The sequence below is a fragment of the Erinaceus europaeus genome, chromosome 14 (genome assembly GCF_950295315.1).
Source record: "Erinaceus europaeus chromosome 14, mEriEur2.1, whole genome shotgun sequence".
Taxonomy (NCBI): Eukaryota; Metazoa; Chordata; class Mammalia; order Eulipotyphla; family Erinaceidae; genus Erinaceus; species Erinaceus europaeus.
Window position 1 is genome coordinate 27604892 of NC_080175.1, and position 18824 is coordinate 27623715.

The window sequence follows — 18824 nt, forward strand, 5'->3', positions numbered from 1 at the left end:
TAAATCCCCTCACCTCCTTTTGTGTGTTTGTATCTTTAACTGGGAGTAAACTTCTTAGAATTTATAGGTAAGTTATAAATGCTTATATATCTTCCATGAGTTATGATTAAACTTGGGAAAAAACTTTAAAATTGCTTATTGGGCCTATGAAAATTTATAGAGAGCCTTGATATAAATTTCTTGTTGAAAAAAAAAAAGACTGAAAAAGAATAGTAGAAAAAGGCATGTGTAAATTCTACTCTTTCCACAGACCAGATTCTTTCAACTCTCTCTAGGAGTCTTTATCTCAAAACAATCGTCAGTCACTCTGCCTCAAGGGTCCCCTCCTATGAAATTATTCCTTTTGACAAAGATGGATTTGAGTAGTGGCAGATGTTTGTTCCTCTACACCTTACTATCTAGAAGAGGGCACAAAGTATCTGTCTCAAAATATGTCCTCTATCTTGTGAATGAGGTTACTCAAATGTATACTTTCAGAAGATTATTTAAAGTCTCAATACAGACCTTACATATATTTCATTAAATGTTAATTTTACTGTATATGAACAAAATCAACCAACAAACAAAAGCAAATATATTATGATTATTGTAATTCTAGTAGTGGAAAGACTCCACTTAAGTCAGCAATACTAAGCAATGATGCATATGAAACATGACAGAAAAAAATTGACTAACAGGATAAGATCAGCACATGTGCCCATTTCTCCCGTTCATGTTACATAAAGTGTAATGATTTCTATGAAGATTAAATTAAACTAAATATTCACATTTATAGCAATAGTGAGAGAAGCAAAAATCTCCCATCAATACTTAAGTTTTCCTATGACAGAGAATTGGGCTGTAGGGTATGAAAAAATATTTTATTTAATAGAATTCTACCTTACACCAATTTGGATAGTGTTTACTGAAAGACTCCATGCCTAGTCCCCTGTTTATTTTTCCCTAACAATATAAATTTTATTACATTATATCAAGATCATTTAATCTTAAATCTTAATCTTTACAGTTCCATGAGATAGATACTATTACCAACCCCATTTTGTGGATAAGGAAACTGAGGTACAGAGAGGCCAAGTATTTGCCAAAGATCATACTGAGATTTTATTCCTGAACTTTCCAGCAAAATCTCTAAGTCAAATTCCCTTCAAATATGCTCTGAAAGAGAAAATTTATAATGGGAACCAATAATTTTTAAGCTTTATTTACTTATTTAACAAGAGAAAGAGAGACTAGAACATCATCTACCATACACATTGGAGGGGAACAAAGCCAGAGTCTCATGAATGCAACTCTACTGCTAAATCACTTCTCAAGCACCTCAATAATTTTTTGGGGGTGGGGGCAAACTGTGGCTCCAAGCCTAGATGATTTCATCACTTCTAGGGCCACTTTATTATTAAGATAAAGAGACACAAAGATAGGGAGAGACAATAGAGTATCAGAGTTGCCCCTTGTGCTGTGGTGCTACCATGTGGTACAGAGATTCAAATCTAAACCATGCAAAGGCAAGGCAGGCACACTGCCTACTCACTTTAAGAAATATCTGTTGTGGTCCGGGAGGTGGTGCAGTGGATAAAGCATTGGATTTTCAACCATGAGGTCCTGAGTTCGATCCCTGGCAGCACATGTACCAGAGTGATGTCTGGTTCTTTCTCTCCTCCTATCTCTCTCATAAATAAATAAATAAATAACTTTAAAAAAAAAGAAAAAGAAATATCTTTTAAGGGGGCTGGATGGTGGTGGTGCACCTGCTTGAGTCTACACATTACTATGCACAAGGACCGAGGAAGCTTCAAGAGCAGTGAACCAAGTTCTTCAGCTGTAAAGTGTATTTTCTACTGGATGAGCTATCTCCCAACACCCCCCCAAAAAAGTATGCAATATTGAAGAATGACCCCAAGGCTTCATGAATGAGCAATGCCATTAAGCTGCCTCTTGATTCACCTTTATCATAAAAAAGACAGAAACAAACCATACAGCACCGCTCCACCATCTACTGAGTTCTACTGGTTCCATCCATGAGGATCTAACTCCAGTCCTAACTCATAGCAAGGTATGAATTCTACCCACTGAGTCATACCTACTGGGCCAACTTGTACAGTTTTTAATTGCTTATAATGGTCTTTACCACTTATCGAAAAAAGTCAAAATGATTGGCATTTAATGAGCCCCAACTACTAGAAAACATTCTACATGGCACAGTGGAGATCAATAGATAAGTGCTAGAGATTGCTTCTGCTTCCAAAGAATTTTTCTAGTATAACATTTTTCATATTAATGAAATTATTATAGAACTGTCTTGGCTCTCTTGAATTCCCATCTCATATAATGAGGATGGGAAGAGGTATGTGGGTGTCACCACAGTAGTATCTCATTATGGTTCCAATTTACAGTTTCCTTATGATTAACAATATTAAACATATTTTTGTGTACTTTGCCATTTGAGTATCTTTTTTTACTAATATACCCAATCAAATATTTTGCCCACTAACTGCCTACTATTTTATTGAGTAGTTTCTCAAATTATGCTGTAATAGTTCTGTACATATAGTCTACATACAAGATTTTTATCAGAATGTGTTCAGGGCTCAACAGTAGAATGCAGGGCTTGCATACATGAGGATCTGTATCTCCATTATACCAAAGTAGTGCTCTAGTTTTCACTCTCTCTTTGCCATTCATAAAATTAACACGTAAATATTTAAGAAAATGAAAAATATGTATTTCACAACTATCTTCTCTTAGTCAGTGCCTTACCTGCTCATCTTACTTATGACAGAGACAGTGAGAAATTAAGAGGGAAGGAGGAGAGAGACACTTGCATCACTGCTTCTCTGTTTGTGAAGCTTTCTCCCTTTGGGTGGAGAGTAGAGGCTTAAATCTGAGTCCTTGAGCACTATAATCTTTGTGCAACCAGGTGCACCATTACCTGGCCCCATCATTTTTTAAATAGTATCTTTTGAAAGCAGAAGTTTGAGGCTGTAATCAAGTTTACTTTATCCCTTTATTTTAGGTCCATATTTCTGTGATTCACTGAAAGTATCTGGGTCTAAACCAAGGTCAATTTAGTCTTATATTTGGGGTTCATACCTAGGTCTGTGAGTTCATTTTTGCATGTGGAATGATATAACAGTTGTGGTTCATTATTTTGCATATGGGTGTCCAGTAAGGTTTGTTGAAAAGACTGAAACCAATGTATTTTAATATAATAAGAGCATAGGATGTTCATTATTATAGTTTCTAGTTCTACACTATAACAAATCCTTAAGAAAGTATTAGTATTGGGGCCGGGTGGTGGCACACCTGGTTGAGCACATGTATTACAATGCGCAAGGACCCGGGTTTGAGCTCCTGGTCCCCACCTGCAGAGGGAAAGCTTTATGAGTGGTGAAGCAGGGCTGCAGGTGTCTCTCTGTCTCTCTCCCTCTCTATCACCCCTTCCCTCTTGATTTCTGGCTGTCTCTATCCAATAAATAAAGATAATTTTAAAAAGTGTAAAATCTTAAAAAAAAAAAAAAGAAAGAAGAAGAAGAAGAAGAAGAAGGAGGAGGAGGAGGAGGAGGAGGAGGAGGAGGAGGAGGAAAGCATTAGTATTCGGGCCAGGTAGTAGCATACCTGGTTGAGTGCACATGTTACAATGCACGAGGATCCAAGTTTGAGCCCCCAATCCTCACTTGCAAGGGGAAAGCTTTGAAGTGGTGAAGTAGTGTTGCAGGTGTCTGTCTCTCTCCCTATCATCCTCTTCCCTCTTGATTTCTAGCTTTCTCTATCCAATAAATAAATAAACATAATAAAATTTTTTTAATTATTAATATTAGGAGTTGGGCAGTGGTGCACCCAGTTAAGCATACATAGTACTACACACAAGGATACACGAAAGAACCTGGGTTCAACCTCCTGCTCCCCACCTGCAGTGGGGACACTTTACTAGTGGTGAAGCAGGTTTGCAAGTGTCTATATTTCTCCCCCTTTCTCTGTCTCCCCCTCTCCTCTCAATTTCTTTCAATTAAACTCCTTTCAATGCCCCTGCAAATCCTTCATGAACAAGCTTCCTTTTTTTTTTCTTTCTAATTTAATTCTCTACATTATTAGAAACAAATCTTTTCTTTTTTCAGTCAGTTCTCAGGACTTTTTCATTGTAAAGGCTTTTTCCCCCCTTCCACTCTTCCCTTTTTGCCTAACTGAATAGTATTCATTAACACAAACAATGATTATATGATCCTTATCCCCACCTTCAAGTTTCAGATCAGAACACTCTTCTACAAATTTTTTAAATTTCCTACACATTTCCTTCACAGAATATACCAAATTGAGAACTAAATTCTTTTGAGATTACATTATTTTAAAAGCTTCCCCTTATTTCACAGTAGAATATAATAATCAAGTATATATTTTAAAACTATTAAATAAAATTATGTGTATTTTTTTCGCTTTCCTTCTTTCTTTCTTTCTTTCTTTCTTTCTTTCTTTCTTTCTTTCTTTCTTTCTTTCTTTTTTTGCCTCCAGAGTTATTGTTAGGGCTCAGTGCCTGCACTACGATTCCACTGCTCCTGGAGGCTTTTTTCCCACCTTTTGTTGCCCTTGTTTTATTTATTTATTTATTTATTTATTCCCTTTTGTTGCCCTTATTGTTTTTTATTGTTGTGGTTGTTATTGTTGTTATTGATGTCATTGTTGTTGGATAGGACAGAGAGAAATGGAGAGAGGAGGGGAAGACTGAGAGGGGGAGAGAAAGCAGACCTGCTACACTGCTTGTGAAGCAACTCCCCTACAGGTGGGGAGCTGGGGGCTCGAACAGAGATCCTTAGCTAGTGCTTGTGCTTGCCACCTGTGCTTAACCCACTGCACTACCGCCCAACTCCCCTAAATTATGTGTATTTTTTTAATCAATTGTCTCCACAAATCCTCAAAAGTCCATGAGCCCTATGTAGTAAAAATTAACGTTAGCCACAGAGGGGTCTGGCCTTAGCCTTAAGCAACTGGAAGGTGTATATAAGGTAGTCTTGTTTGCCTGGTGTTGTTGGCCACAGAACAAATAATGGGCATTTTAAGTCACTTTATCAGTTCTAATTCTGGAACTGAATTTTTAAAGGAACTGAAGTCCAGAAGAAATGAACTGAAAACACTAGTGTGACCTACAGGAGGGCAGTCAACCATGTGGGCAGTCTGGAAGTGAGACAGCCCCAACAAAAACTCTGGACACCAAAGACTAAAGGGAATGCTTCTGGTTGATGATACCCTTTGTGTGATGTCACAAACTATGGTCAGGAGGCAGTAAAGCCATCCATAATTTCATGGAAAAAAGATGGCAGGGAAACTCTACATTTGGACCCCTCCAAATTCTGCCTTCTGTGTCGCTTCTTTTTGCTTAATTTTAACCTTTATCCTCTCCCTGTAAAACAAAAGCAAAATAAAACTTAAGTATTATAGCTTTCAGTGAGTTCTGAGCCTTTTGTGAAGTGGAAGCTCCTCAACTTGCCATCGGTATCTGAACTGAGGACAGTCTTGCTGTATTCTTGTTGACTCTGTTGTATGGCTACCCTCACAGCAACCCCAATGGTTTAAAATCTATAGGCTACTAAGTAATGCCCATCTGTATCTTTTATTATTTTATTTATTTTAAATTCTATTGTGCCAGATATGAGAATAGCTGTTCCTGCTCTATTTTGTAGACTAGCAACTTCTAGGACAGTTTAGAAATTAGAATACTAAAGTTTCCCTCTTTTTAACTATGACTCAGTGTTCAAGCATTCTGATGTTTACTTATAACTTATTATTGAAATTGTTCTAAGTAGAATATAAGATATATGGCTAAAATTTTTTAAACTAATTTGTTCTGTATTATTATCAAATTCCAAGTATCAATGGTGAATAAAGAGCACTTCTGCCATGAAAGTCACCATATATGGTACCCTTGCCTATAAGCAATGGGCACCAACCTCTTTCTTACATTTTCCCCTACACATTTTCCATCTTCTTCCTTTATAGTTTCTGCTCACACACTGGAACTGTCCCCCCGCCAAAAAAAAAAAAAAATCTGCCTAGCCATGCAAGACCAGTAGGACTGTCTCAAACTATTGATAACTCGTAGGTCTTAAAGTCTTCCTACCCTGAAAATGGACCACTAAACCTATTAATCAAGATATAAAAGGCTCTTGGGAGTCGGGCAGTAAGTAGCGCAGCGGGTTAAGCACATGTGGCACGTTCAAGCCCCTGTCCCCACCTGCAGGGAAGTCACTTCACAGGTGGTGAAGCAGGTCTGCAGGTATCTTTCTCTCCCCCTCTGTCCTCCTCTCCTCTCTCCATTTCTCTCTGTCCTGTCTAACAATGATGACATCAATAACAACAACAATAATAACAACAATAAAAAACAAGGCAACAAAAGGGAAAATAAATATAAAAAAATTTAAAAAAAGCTCTTACAAATACATTTTTCTGTATATGTATATATAATAATAAACACATAACAAAATAAGACACTGAAGAGAGTAATTTATATTCTTGGTAATCGTAAGAAAAACATTAAAAAGTGGGCAATTAGTTACAATTAGTTAATTGGCTTTATATAGGCTCAGAACAATATTATAAATTGGATGTTATCTATTGTGGCTACTTTAAAATTCACCATCAAGTTTCTACTAGAAATGAAAACCAACAGTCAAGTTGTGCTATGTCAATTATGGCAAATGAATCATGACAAAAAAATGCCTTAAGAGTGAATCCGGTTCTACATTAAAAAATCACTAAAAGAATGCTGATATGAAATACAGGCAATATGAAGGGGGAAAAAAGTGAGCAGAGTGTGGGAAAGGAAAAGGAATACATACACCTAATGGATTAGACACACACACACACACACACACACACACACACACACACACACATACACACACACACACACACACACACACACAAACCACAGAGACAGAAAAAGTACCTGGAAAGCTGTGAGTGCGCCAGTCCCTGGATTATACAGGCATCGCAGCGAAGGCATGCTGTCCGCCAGGCTGGAGCAGCCCAGCCACAGAGACCTGGGCATAGAGCACTGTAGAGAAAGGACAACTATGAGATGGGACAGTATGAGACAGGATGGCACAGATCACAGAAATTTTCAAGGTCTGGCTGAATGCAATACTCCAGCTGCAGCTGGACTTTATGATAGCAACATCTTCAAGAAACGTACTACTTACTATTTTTAACCCAAAGAAAAACTTTTTTTTTGGCACTAGTAGCCAAAAAAAAAAAAAAAAAAAATTGGATAAAGGGGGTTGTAGATTAAAATACCAGATATTTAGTAGAGACTTTTGTCTGTAATTTCCATCAATGCATGCATCTAAAGGGAATCCACTTCTTAATCCAATCATTTTTTCTCTATGTACCTGAACTCACCTCCCATCAAATGACCAGAGTGAAATATTGTGCAGATTAAGTAGAAAAGGAAATAATTTATGGTAGCATTTTAATATTAGTAGTAGTAAATTAGAAGATAAACCAAAGGAGTAAGTTAAGGTTTTTCCTTTAAGAAGGTGGGGAGAAGGAAAACAAAAAGTATTATACACCTACAGCTTTGACAGCAACAAACTCTGCAGTTTGCATATGTTTTATGTATCTTCTTAGCTGCTATTCATTAACCAAAATGCATAGCTACCATAGCAGCTGCCTCTTCATCTTTCCAGATGGATGGGGGGGGGGGGGTTGTGTGTGTAAGAAACAACCAACAGAAGGGAAAACAACAACAAAAAAAGAGACACAGAAAAAGGAGAGTAAACCCAAAAGGCTACCGGTATTAAAACCTTCCAAACAAACAAAAAAAAGTATGCTTCTGTACTTAAAAAAACATAGAGGAGCCAAGTGGTAGCGCATCTGGTTGAGCACACACATTACAGTGCTCAAGGACCCAGGTTCAAGTCCCTGGTCCCCACATGCAGAGGGAAGGCTTCATGAGTGGTGAAGCAGTACTGCAAACGTCTCTTTGTCTTTTTCCCTCTGTCTCCACCTCGCCTCTCAATTTCTTTCGGTCTCTATCCAATAAATAAAGATAATACAAAAAAATTAAAAACAACATCTTAACAGCACTTAATAAGCAATGATGATGTAATGAAAAGAGTTCCCATATATAGAAAGAAAAATAAAGGATGACAGTTATTATTTTAAAAAAAAAAAGCATAGATATTACAAATTAGGGCTGGGGAGATAGCATAATAGTTATGCAAAAGACTTTCATGCCTAAGGCTCCTAAATCCTAGGTTCTGTCCCCAGGACCACCATAAGCCAGAGCTGAGCAGTGCTCTGGTAGCTCTCTGTGTATATCTATCTCTCTGTCATTAAAAATAAACAAAATATTTTTTAAAATTACAAACTGTACTAATTAAACAGTATCAGTATTATTGCTCCTATTTACATTCCTTGTGTTTCTCTAATAAGTAACCCATCAATATCATAGCTATTATCATCTAATAATAATTTTAAAAGACAAAGTGATGCTAAAGTGATAATAAAAACCCAAATACTAGATCAACAATGGTAGAGAATGTTCCATCCTCCAAAAGGAGGCTGGACAACATGCTCTATGTTCCACCTGAGGAAGATGATTCCTGAAATTGGGGCAGCTTGGAATGTTCCAACTCATGACTATAGAATGTGAGCTCAGATCTATAGGGATACAGAGGTCACATAGGCTCCTAAGCTGAATATGGGCCCCAGATCAGATCAAATCAATAGGGTTTACAGTCAACAATATTTATACACCTTTTCCATATTTGGGGGCTACTCTCTTCCCTGATCCAGCTTCTGGTCCTTTTTCCAGCCATGACATCATCTCCCCAGACAATAACTTAGATCCACCTGCATATCAGATGTCAGGCTCAGGCAAAAAGAAAAAGGAAAAAAAACCTAGTACAGTTTAGTTCTTTGGAATATAACTAAGATAGGACTACTAATATCTATAATATTAGGACTACTAATATCCATAAAACAGACACCCCCCCCCCAATCTTCACTGCTGGTGAGAATGTAAATTGGTCCAACCTGGGTGGAGAGCAGTCTGGAGAACTCTCAGAAGGCTAGAAGTGGACCTTCCCTATGACCCTGCAATTCCTTTCCTGGGGATATATCCTAAGGAACCAAACATACCTATCCAAAAAGATCTGTGTACACCTATGTTCATAGCAGCACAATTTGTAGTAAACCAAACCTAGAAACAACCCAGGTGTCCAACAAAAGATGAGTGGTTGAGCACTTTTTGTGGCCTACATACACAATGGAATACTACTCAGCTATTAAAAATGGTAAATTCACCTTCTTTACTCCATCTTGGATGGAGATTGAAGAAATTATGTTAGGTGACATAAGTCAGAAACAAAAGGATGAATATGAGATGATTTCACTCGTAGACAGAAGTTGAAAAACAAGAACAGAAGGGAAAACACAAAGCAGAACTTGGACTGGAATTATTGGACTGCACAAAAGTAAAAGACTCTGGGGTGGGATGGGGGGAAGGTTCAGGTCTTAGAACATGACTGCAGAGGAGAATCTAGTGGGGGTTCTATTGTTATGTGGAAATGTTATGCAGGTACAAACAATTTTATTTCATTGTTGACTGTAAACCAATAATCCCCCAATAAAGAAAAATGTTAAAAAAAAGGTAAGCTGATAATGAAGGTTTCACTTAAATTGTAGAGTACTGACTAATCAAAGAATTAGATGCTGTAGCAGCCTGGGAAGTAGTACAGTTTAAGAACATGGAACTTGTATTCATGAGTTTGACTCCTGGCACCACCTGTATTATATTGTTGCTCATTCATTCATTAATAAATATCTTAGCTTTAAAAAAAGAAAACAAAAAGAATGGATAGGGAGTCGGGCGGTAGCGCAGTGGGCTAAGCGCAAGGACCACTGTAAGGATCCTTGTTCGAGCCCCCAGCTCCCCACCTGCAGGGGAGTCACTTCACAGGCAGGAAGGCAGGTTTGCAGGTGTCTATCTTTCTCTCCCCCTCTGTCTTCCCCTCCTCTCTTCATTTCTCTCTGTCCTATCTAACAACAACAATAATAACTACAACAATAAAAAACAACAAGGGCAACAAAAGGGAAAATAAATAAATATTTTTTAAAGTTTTTTTTAAAAAAAGAATGGATGAAAGATAGGCTGTTAGTGATACTGAGGCACTTATATCACATCTTTCAAATTAAAATATACTTATTTCTTTGTATTTGTGAAATCTCCTTAATAAGTTTAAAGGCACTCTTTTTTTTTTGAATGCTTTGTCTCCACTTTGTAATACATCCTGTGTTGTCTTTGAAGTGTGTACTTGGTTTTTTTTTGCATTCCTTGTTATTTATTCTAACATTCTTATTCATTCAGTCACTCCATCGAAATTCTTATAAACCAAAAACTTGAAAGGGCTCACCTTATCCCCTTAAAAATTCCAAAATAATATAATATAATCAATAATGAGCCACATACACCCAAGAAAGCCACTAGATATACTGGTGTGATTTCTAAGATAGCATTAACTTGCAAACACCACACAGAGGATGCATTCCAGATTATTACAAGACAATTGGTGTGGGTATGGAAACTGCACTTGAATATCATCAGAACTACACATTACCATAAGATTTTATATATTATGGCTCAATTTAAAAACCAATTTTCAAATTGGTTTGTATTGTAACAATTAATCTTACCCATACTGGTAAATGCCACTTAAAAACATTAAGAAAAACATATAATTACAAAATTAATGGAATATGCTATAGCTTTTACTCTACCTCTTCCCCTTCTAGCCTCACATTTCAGAGTACTTTCTAAATGAAGGGGGAAATCAAATAAAATTTGGGCAGTAAGTAACTGCATGTAAAGGAGTATTATTTTGGTAACTATTTTTATCTAGTCTATATTATTTTAGGGCCTTAATGATTGGTTAATTTCTGACAAAGACAAAAAACCATTCTCCATTCCCCAACACCTAATAAATAAATATCTTTGAAATTTACCTTTAGAATTCCTGAGAGAAACATAGCTTTCTTTGCCTGAAGTTTAGGTTGTAAAAGTTTGTTTCTCCTTGCAAGTTATATTTAAAGTCTTAAAATTCTCTTTCCAAGCTTAAAAAAAATCATAACTAAAAATAAAACCATACTAGTGAGGAGCCTATGCCTTTTATGTATGAGTTTCTGGGTTCAATCCTGGCACTGCATTAAAAAAGATGGAAGAGTGTTTTGGTGTCTGTCTCTTTCAAACATATACAAATTAAGTAGGTTTGGAGCTAAGCTGAAATCCAGCAACTACATTCTCATAAATAAATATACTTTTTGCTTGTCTTGGTCATTACCAGGACTTCACTGGTCCAGGATGACTCTTTCAGATAGACAGACAGAGACATAGAGACATAAAAAAAGAGGGAGAGCTGTTGTAACACTGAAGCTTCTTCTAGTGTGCTGAGGACTGAGCTCAAACCTGGGTCATGTGCATAACAACACAGGTCCACTATTCAGGTGAGCTATCTTGTCACTCCCAGTAGATAAATATTTAACTTCTAGTAATATTTAAAAATCTATGAGATCTACTTCTTAGATATCTTTCCTAAGCAACCTCAAAAGCTACAACAAAGTTTGAATCTTACATAGGCCTCCATCCTACAAAAAATAAGCTCTGCTCAGCATATATTTGCTTCTTGAACTAATCTCCATCTTAACTCTACTTTCCAATTAACTCTCTTTTACAGTCAAAGAAAACTGAAAACTATAATAATTAACAAATAAAGTTTGGTACCCATCTAAGTGAAATTACAGCTCTTAAAAAGCAAGAAATCATTATATAATAATAAGTCTGAATGTATATTCTACTACTTGACTTGAAAGAACTGGGAGAAAAAAAAAGAGAGAGATCGAAATGTTGCAACAAAGGGCCTCCAGTGCTTCAAGGAGAAAAAAGTATCTAGAGTCTATCAGGCTCAATAACACAAATTCTTTTACACAAAGAACACTGAAAACCTTGACTCTCCCTCACTTGGCTGCCTGGAAACAAGTCATAGTTCCTCTTCACTGATAGAGGGCCCTGCAGGCAGAGAGGGCTGGCCTCAGCATTTACTATCTGAAAGCTGAATGACAAAATATCCTGAACTCAAGTCCCTGTTGGTCAACTTCTAGGAATAATAGAAGCTATAATAATCAACAATAAAAAGATAGCTGCATTGAGAGTTTATGTCTCCTTAAGCCATAGAATAAAAGAATTCCCTTTTCACTACTATATCAACTAAAAAAATTCAGGCCAAGAGAAGTACAATATTCTATAGGTCAAAAAATATATTCAGGGGGAGTCGGGTGGTAGCGCAGTGGGTTAAGCACAGGTGGCGCAAAGCGCAAGGACCAGCCTAAGGATCCCGGTTTGAGACCCCAGCTCTCCACCTGCAGGGGAGTCGCTTCACAAGTGGTGAAGAAGGTCTGCAAGTGTCTATCTTTCTCTCCCCCTCTCTGTCTTCCCCTCCTCTCTCCATTTCTCTCTGTCCTATCCAACAACGATGACATTAATAACAACAATAACTACAACAATAAAACAAGGGCAACAAAAGGGAATAAACAAATAAATATTAAATATATATATATATATATATTCAGAGTGGGAAACAAATATATATTAATTTTTCAGAGTGTACCTAGACACATGTAATAAATTATCTTAAATTGGGGAGTTGCAGGTCTGCAGGTGTCTGTCTTTCTCTCCCCCATCTCCCCCTCCTCTCTCAATTTCTCTCTTTCCTATCCAACAACAATAGCAATAACAGTGGCAACAAAATAGAAAAAAATGGCCTCCAGGAGCAGTAGATTTGTAGTGCAGGCACCGAGCCAAAGTGATAATCCTGGAGGAAAAAAAAAAATCCCAATTAATGTGCAAGAACTCAGGTTCAAGGCCCTAGTCACCACCTGTAATGGAAAACCAAAAAAGTATAGTAATGTGAAAGTACTCTTCTGACCAGCAATATTAACAGGGATAAAGAATAAAGAGATCAACTTACTATGAACTAATAATCTCACAAGTATATGCACTAAATGAAATTTCAAAAATATAACAAGCAAAATACACAAGACTAAGGGGCTAAAAACAAACATCTACAGGTATAGTTTGAGGGTCTAAACCCTTCCCTCAGACAAAATGAGCAAAACACAACTGAAAAGACTCAATCGTTCATAAATGTGACCTATTTACTTACAACACTATTCCCAACAACTGTGGTTATTTTCAAGCACTTACTACACATACCTATATAGAGCTTAAAATGGGTATGAAATCAAGTATCAACAAAACTCAAAGGACTGAACAAGAATGGAGGGTGTTGTTAACAGGCTATAATTCAGTATCAGAAAGATAACGAGAAGGAGTTTTGCTTTCAGTCTACATGGAGTAAGCACAATCCCTCCTGTTTCCCTCTGAATGCAGCTACTGAAAATGTAAAGGTTGCATGGTACAGTTACTTGAGAACCGTAAAAACCAGCAGTAGGCAGATTGAGGAAAAAGACTTTAATACAGCCCTAAACCAATAGTAAAATTTTAATCATAAATTTGAATAAAATTATAAATCCCTTTTCAATGCCTCCAATATCCACTAGCCCAGACTGTAGCATGAAACTCAAAAAGAAATACTGATGTAGGCAAAGACCTCATAAAAGCTCTCTAGTTCTAGCTCAAGGAGCTTTAATGAAGGGGTATTCTAACACTTGAGAGAGAATAGGAAGTTACAGCATTCTCCCCTACCCTCTCTCTCCACCAGGTTTATCACTGGGGCTCAGTGACCACACAACTTCACAGTTCTGGTGGTCATTTAGTTTTCTTTCCTCTATACAGAGTGTGAAAGACAGAAAGAGAAATGGAGGAATAGAGAAACAGAGAAGAAACACCACAGTACTACTCCACTGCTTGTGAAGCTTCCCTCTGCAGGAACTCCTATATGGTAGCCAGAGGCTTGAAGCAAAGCCCTTGCATGTGGTAATATAAATATTCCACCACATAGGCCATATGCCAGTCCCACTACTTTTCTTTAAATTTCTATTTTCTCTGAGCAATGCCATAATGAAAACCATTATCAAAACAAGGGTCCATGGATGCCCAAAACTTTGAAGGAAAAAATTTTAATAGTTTAAAATATATATTTATTTATTGACAGAGACAGAGAGAAACTTAGAGGGGTAGGGAGATAAGACATGAAGAGACACCTACAGCTCTGCTTTAACACTTGTGAAGCTTCTCACCCTGCAGAGAGGGACCAGGAGCTTGAACCTGGGTCTTTGTGTACAATAATCCGTACTCAACCCAGTGAATCACCACCTGGCCCTAGAAATAAGAAAACTGGTAAGAGGAGGTGTGATCTTGGAGGCTAATGTAAATGCTCATTGCTTCTTTTTCCTTTCCATCTTCTTAACATCTAGTCCTAGATGCAATATGTAACATACTCAGTAAAACAGGTTAAATAATGGCCGGATTTTCTTGCTATAGAACTGAAAAAGGGACTCACAAGAACTATATAGTTTAGTGGGGATCCTGGAGGGGGGGACAGAAGGAAAGCAAACCCACCAACTACATTACAATCTCCTGTGCTCATCTGCAAGCTGCACAATGAAACTACTGGGTTATCAGAAAAAACATGACACATTTTTGCTTAGAAAAATGTGACTCTTCCGACAACCCCCACAGAAGGCTATTTAAATTTGTAATCTGCACACAACAGAGGGCCTGATAAAAGAAAAATATCTACATTTTCAATATGATTTAATCAAAATTCAGTCTTACAATACTAAAAATGTCTAAGCTTGAATCCCAAAATTACTTGGCATACAAACAAAAGGGAGGGGCTCAATTCATATCAACAGATGCCCATTTCGAATTGACACAGATGTTGGAATTATCTTTAGAGACAACAGCTTTAAAGTAACTAGTATAAAAATGTTCCAATAACTAAGAGAAAACACTCTTGAAAGAAATGGAAAGATAGCAAGTCTCAGCATAGAAATAACATAGCAAGCCAAATGGAAATGTAAAAACTAAAATTTTAAAATTCATTGAATGGGCTCAATAGCAGAATGTAGATTACAGACCAATAAACTCTTATAAACATACAAGCAAACATCCTCAGCAAAACACTATGCTATGACCAGGTGGGGTTATATGGGTGTACAGAAGACTAGAGGTGTTGCAGCCTCCAGGTCTTTGTGCTGACTGACAGCATGCATCTCCTGCGCCTTCAGTTTCATTTGCTAACTCTGGACCTTTAAATAGCTGCCCCTCTTGCTTACAGGGGACAAAAACAATCTGGTACTCGAAATCCAAAGTACTTAAAGACAGAAGCGTGACTCTAAAACGAAAATTACTGGGGACAGAGATATAGCTGAATGATAAGAGCACATGCTTCATGATTCCCATGTCCAAGGCCCTGGATTTGAGTCTAAACATAAAAATAAATAAAATGACTGTTCCCAAAATACACTTCATCAGATACTACACTTAGTCCGCCAGTGTGATTAATGCTTAAAAATTAGTCTTCTAAAATGAAACTAAATTAACTTCATTATAAATAAAGCCCTGGTTTTAAAGAGATTAAAGTGTAATAGAAAATCAGATTTAAAGGTTTAGCCACCATGTTATTAACATCTATGAAGACTGGGAAACACTAGATTCAATGTAAAATATTACTGATTTTATGGCATTACCGTCATTACCATCAGATAACATATATTCAGACATATATTCCTATAATCACTGAAATCCTAGCCCATTTTTGTACCCATAGCAAGAGTTCAAGAAATTTTTGGTTAAGGGCGGGGACAGATAACATAATGGTTATGCAGAGACTCTCATGCCTGAGGGTGCAAAGTCCCAGATTCAAATTCTATCACCCATCTGATTACTGTAAAAAATGGCGACTAATCCCTAGCACTGCAAAAATGGTATCATCTGTTTTCCATCTACACCATGCCTCGGCCTTGCGTGAGCTTAATGTGCAGCTTGGTGATACGAGAATCCCGCATGAAGCCCAGCCAGTCTATCTTGGCGTTACTCTCGATCGCACTCTGTCATTTCACGAACATCTCATAAAAACTGCAGCAAAGGTGGGCGCGAGGAATCACATCATTGCAAGACTGGCCAGCTCCTCATGGGGCGCGAGCGCTTCCACACTACGATCATCATCTCTGGCATTATGCTATTCCACTGCAGAATACTGTGCCCCAGTATGGTTCCGTAGCCCCCATGTCCACTTGGTCGATTCCAAATTATATTCCTCCATGAGGATAATTTCTGGAACCATCCGTTCCACCCCAGTTCCATGGCTGCCAGTTCTTAGCAACATCGCCCCGCCAGATATTCGTCGGGATGCGGCATCATCTAAGTTCATTTCCCACGTCTACGCTCGACCGGACCTGCCAATATACGCGGATATCTTCGCCCACCCTGTCCAACGCTTGACGTCTCATCATCCAATCTGGTCCCCTACGCCTACACTGAACTTCTCTGTTCCAGTCTCTTGGAAACAGAGTTGGCAGTCAGCTAAGGTCAAGAACAAACACCTCATCACAGACCCCTGCAAGCGTCAACCCGGCTTTGACCTAGCATGTTATGATTGGGCCCTCCTCAATCGCTATCGAACAGGCCATGGCCGGTGCGCCGCTATGTTCCATCGCTGGGGAGCCAGAGACGACCCGAACTGCCCCTGCGGCTCCAGACAGACTATGACCCACATAGTCAACGACTGCCACCTCTCCAGATTCAAAGGAGGTCTCGAAACTTTACATCAGGCTCAACCTGACGCTGTTGACTGGCTACGGAAGAAGGGCAAACGCTAGAAGAAGAACGCATCTACCCCCCACCCCCACCCCCACACACAACCATTAGCCAGAGTTGATCAGTGTTCTGGTGAAAGAAAGGAAGGAAGGAAGGAAGGAAGGAAGGAAGGAAGGAAGGAAGGAAGGGAGGGAGGAAAAGAAAGGAAGGAAGGAAAAGAAAGAAAGGAAAAAAGGAAGGAAGGAAGGAAGGAAGGAAGGAAGGAAGGAAGGAAGGAAAGAAGGAAGAAAGAAATTAGAAATTTTTGGTTAAAAGAACTGCAGAGGGAGCCTGGCGGTAGCGCAATGGGTTAAGCGCACGGGGCGCAAAGCGCAAGGACAGGCATAAGGATCCTGGTTCAAGCCCTTGGCTCCCCACCTGCAGGGGCGTCCCTTCATAGGCGGTGAAGCAGGTCTGCAGGTGTCTATCTTTCTCTCCCCATCTCTGTCTTACCTTCCTCTCTCCATTTCTCTCTGTCCTATCCAACAACGACGACATCAATAACAACAATAACTACAACAACAACAACAAAAAGGCAACAAAAGGGAAAATAAATAAAGTTAAAAAAAAAAAAGAACTGCAGAATTCTCATGACAACTCCAGGGAGTTAAGACCTCAGGATCTGAGGTAGTTTTTTTTTTTTTTTTTTTTGCCTCCAGGGTTATTGGTGGGCCTCAGTGCGTACACTAGGAACCCATTGCTCCTGGAGGCTATTTTTTCCCCTTTTTGTTGCCCTTGTTGTTTATCATTGTTGTTCTTATTACTGTCATTGATGTTGGACAGGACAGAGAGAAGTCAAGAGAGGAAGGAAGACAGAGAAGGGGAGAGAAAGATAGACACCTGCAGACCTGACAGACACTTGTGGGACAACTCCCCTGCAGGTGGGGAGCCGAGGAATCAACCTGGATCCTTGTGCTGGTCCTTGCGCTTTGCGCCATGTGTGCTTAATCCGCTGCACTACCACCCAGCTCCCAGTTACTGAATTTCTACACAACTCAGCTTATTACTGGTAAAAATGGTGTAAACCAAAGCTTCTTTTTCTTTCTCTTTCTTCCTTTCTTTCTTTCTCTTTATTTCTCTCTCTCTTTCTTTTAAACCAAAGCACTTCTAATGTTACCTTACAGAGGCAAAATTCCAAATTTCTATCATTTAAATTCATCTACAGTACCTCTAATATGAATTTTTCCATAGGAGTTATTAGTTTCACCACAAAATCTGAACTAAAAAATAGAAATCCCTTTTAAAAAGGAATGGTGGGCAGGGGGAGTAGCTCCTGGTGCTTATTTAGAACTGTTAAAATTCAAATTTGGCTGCTTTCAAAGACAAATTTTTTTCATTATTATTTATTAAGTACTCAATTAGTCAAATATAACACTGATAAACTAGAATTTTGAACAAACAAATGCTTTAAAATTCTAATATCTATGCATAAGGAGTAAATTATTCTTACTTGAATTTCTACTGCTGTGTAGCACAGGGTTACTAACTACATAATTACATAAGAGAGCCACCCAACTTCCAAAGGAGCCATTCCAGTGAATTGTGTAAATAATATGCTTTAAAAAAAACATAACCTCCTCACATATGAATTTAGATTTACCAGATATGGAGTAGCTGTGTACCTGTGAGACTAGAACAGACTTAAAAAGGCATTCCTAATTATGAATTTACCAGAGAGACTAGAATGACCCAAAGCAAATTAATACACAGAGTTTTTTCATAACTTTCTACAGGAACATTTTCACTATTCTGCTTTAGCACAGAAAACAAAAGATCTTAAAAGTCACTGGCTTGAAATAAAAAGTCCAAAGTATAAGAAAACAACCAAATTTTTCTCACATTGACATTCCGGTTTTCTTAACTATCAAACTTATGTTTTTGTCTTTCATTTGTACCAACATAATAAGTTATACTTTTCTGGTATGTGACTGATTTTACAATAAGGTTGTTAAATTTGAAAATATAAAAACAATTTTCTTTTTTTCTTAAAGTTGCATAAAATATTCAATATTAGCAG

General features: G+C 37.9%; 1 protein-coding gene across 13 annotated transcripts in view; it reads right to left on the bottom strand.

The window, feature by feature from the left end:
• BTRC (beta-transducin repeat containing E3 ubiquitin protein ligase) overlaps nucleotides 1-18824 on the bottom strand; it is a 192599-nt gene that overhangs the window by 115486 nt on the left and 58289 nt on the right. For 10 of the 13 annotated variants that reach the window (XM_007533859.3, XM_060171457.1, XM_007533858.3 and 7 more), the window contains one exon: nucleotides 6938-7045. The exons of the other annotated variants lie outside the window; for them this stretch is intronic. In XM_007533859.3, the coding sequence (XP_007533921.2) occupies nucleotides 6938-7045 (108 nt within the window). The remainder of the gene's footprint in view (nucleotides 1-6937; nucleotides 7046-18824) is intronic. 13 annotated transcript variants of the gene reach the window in all.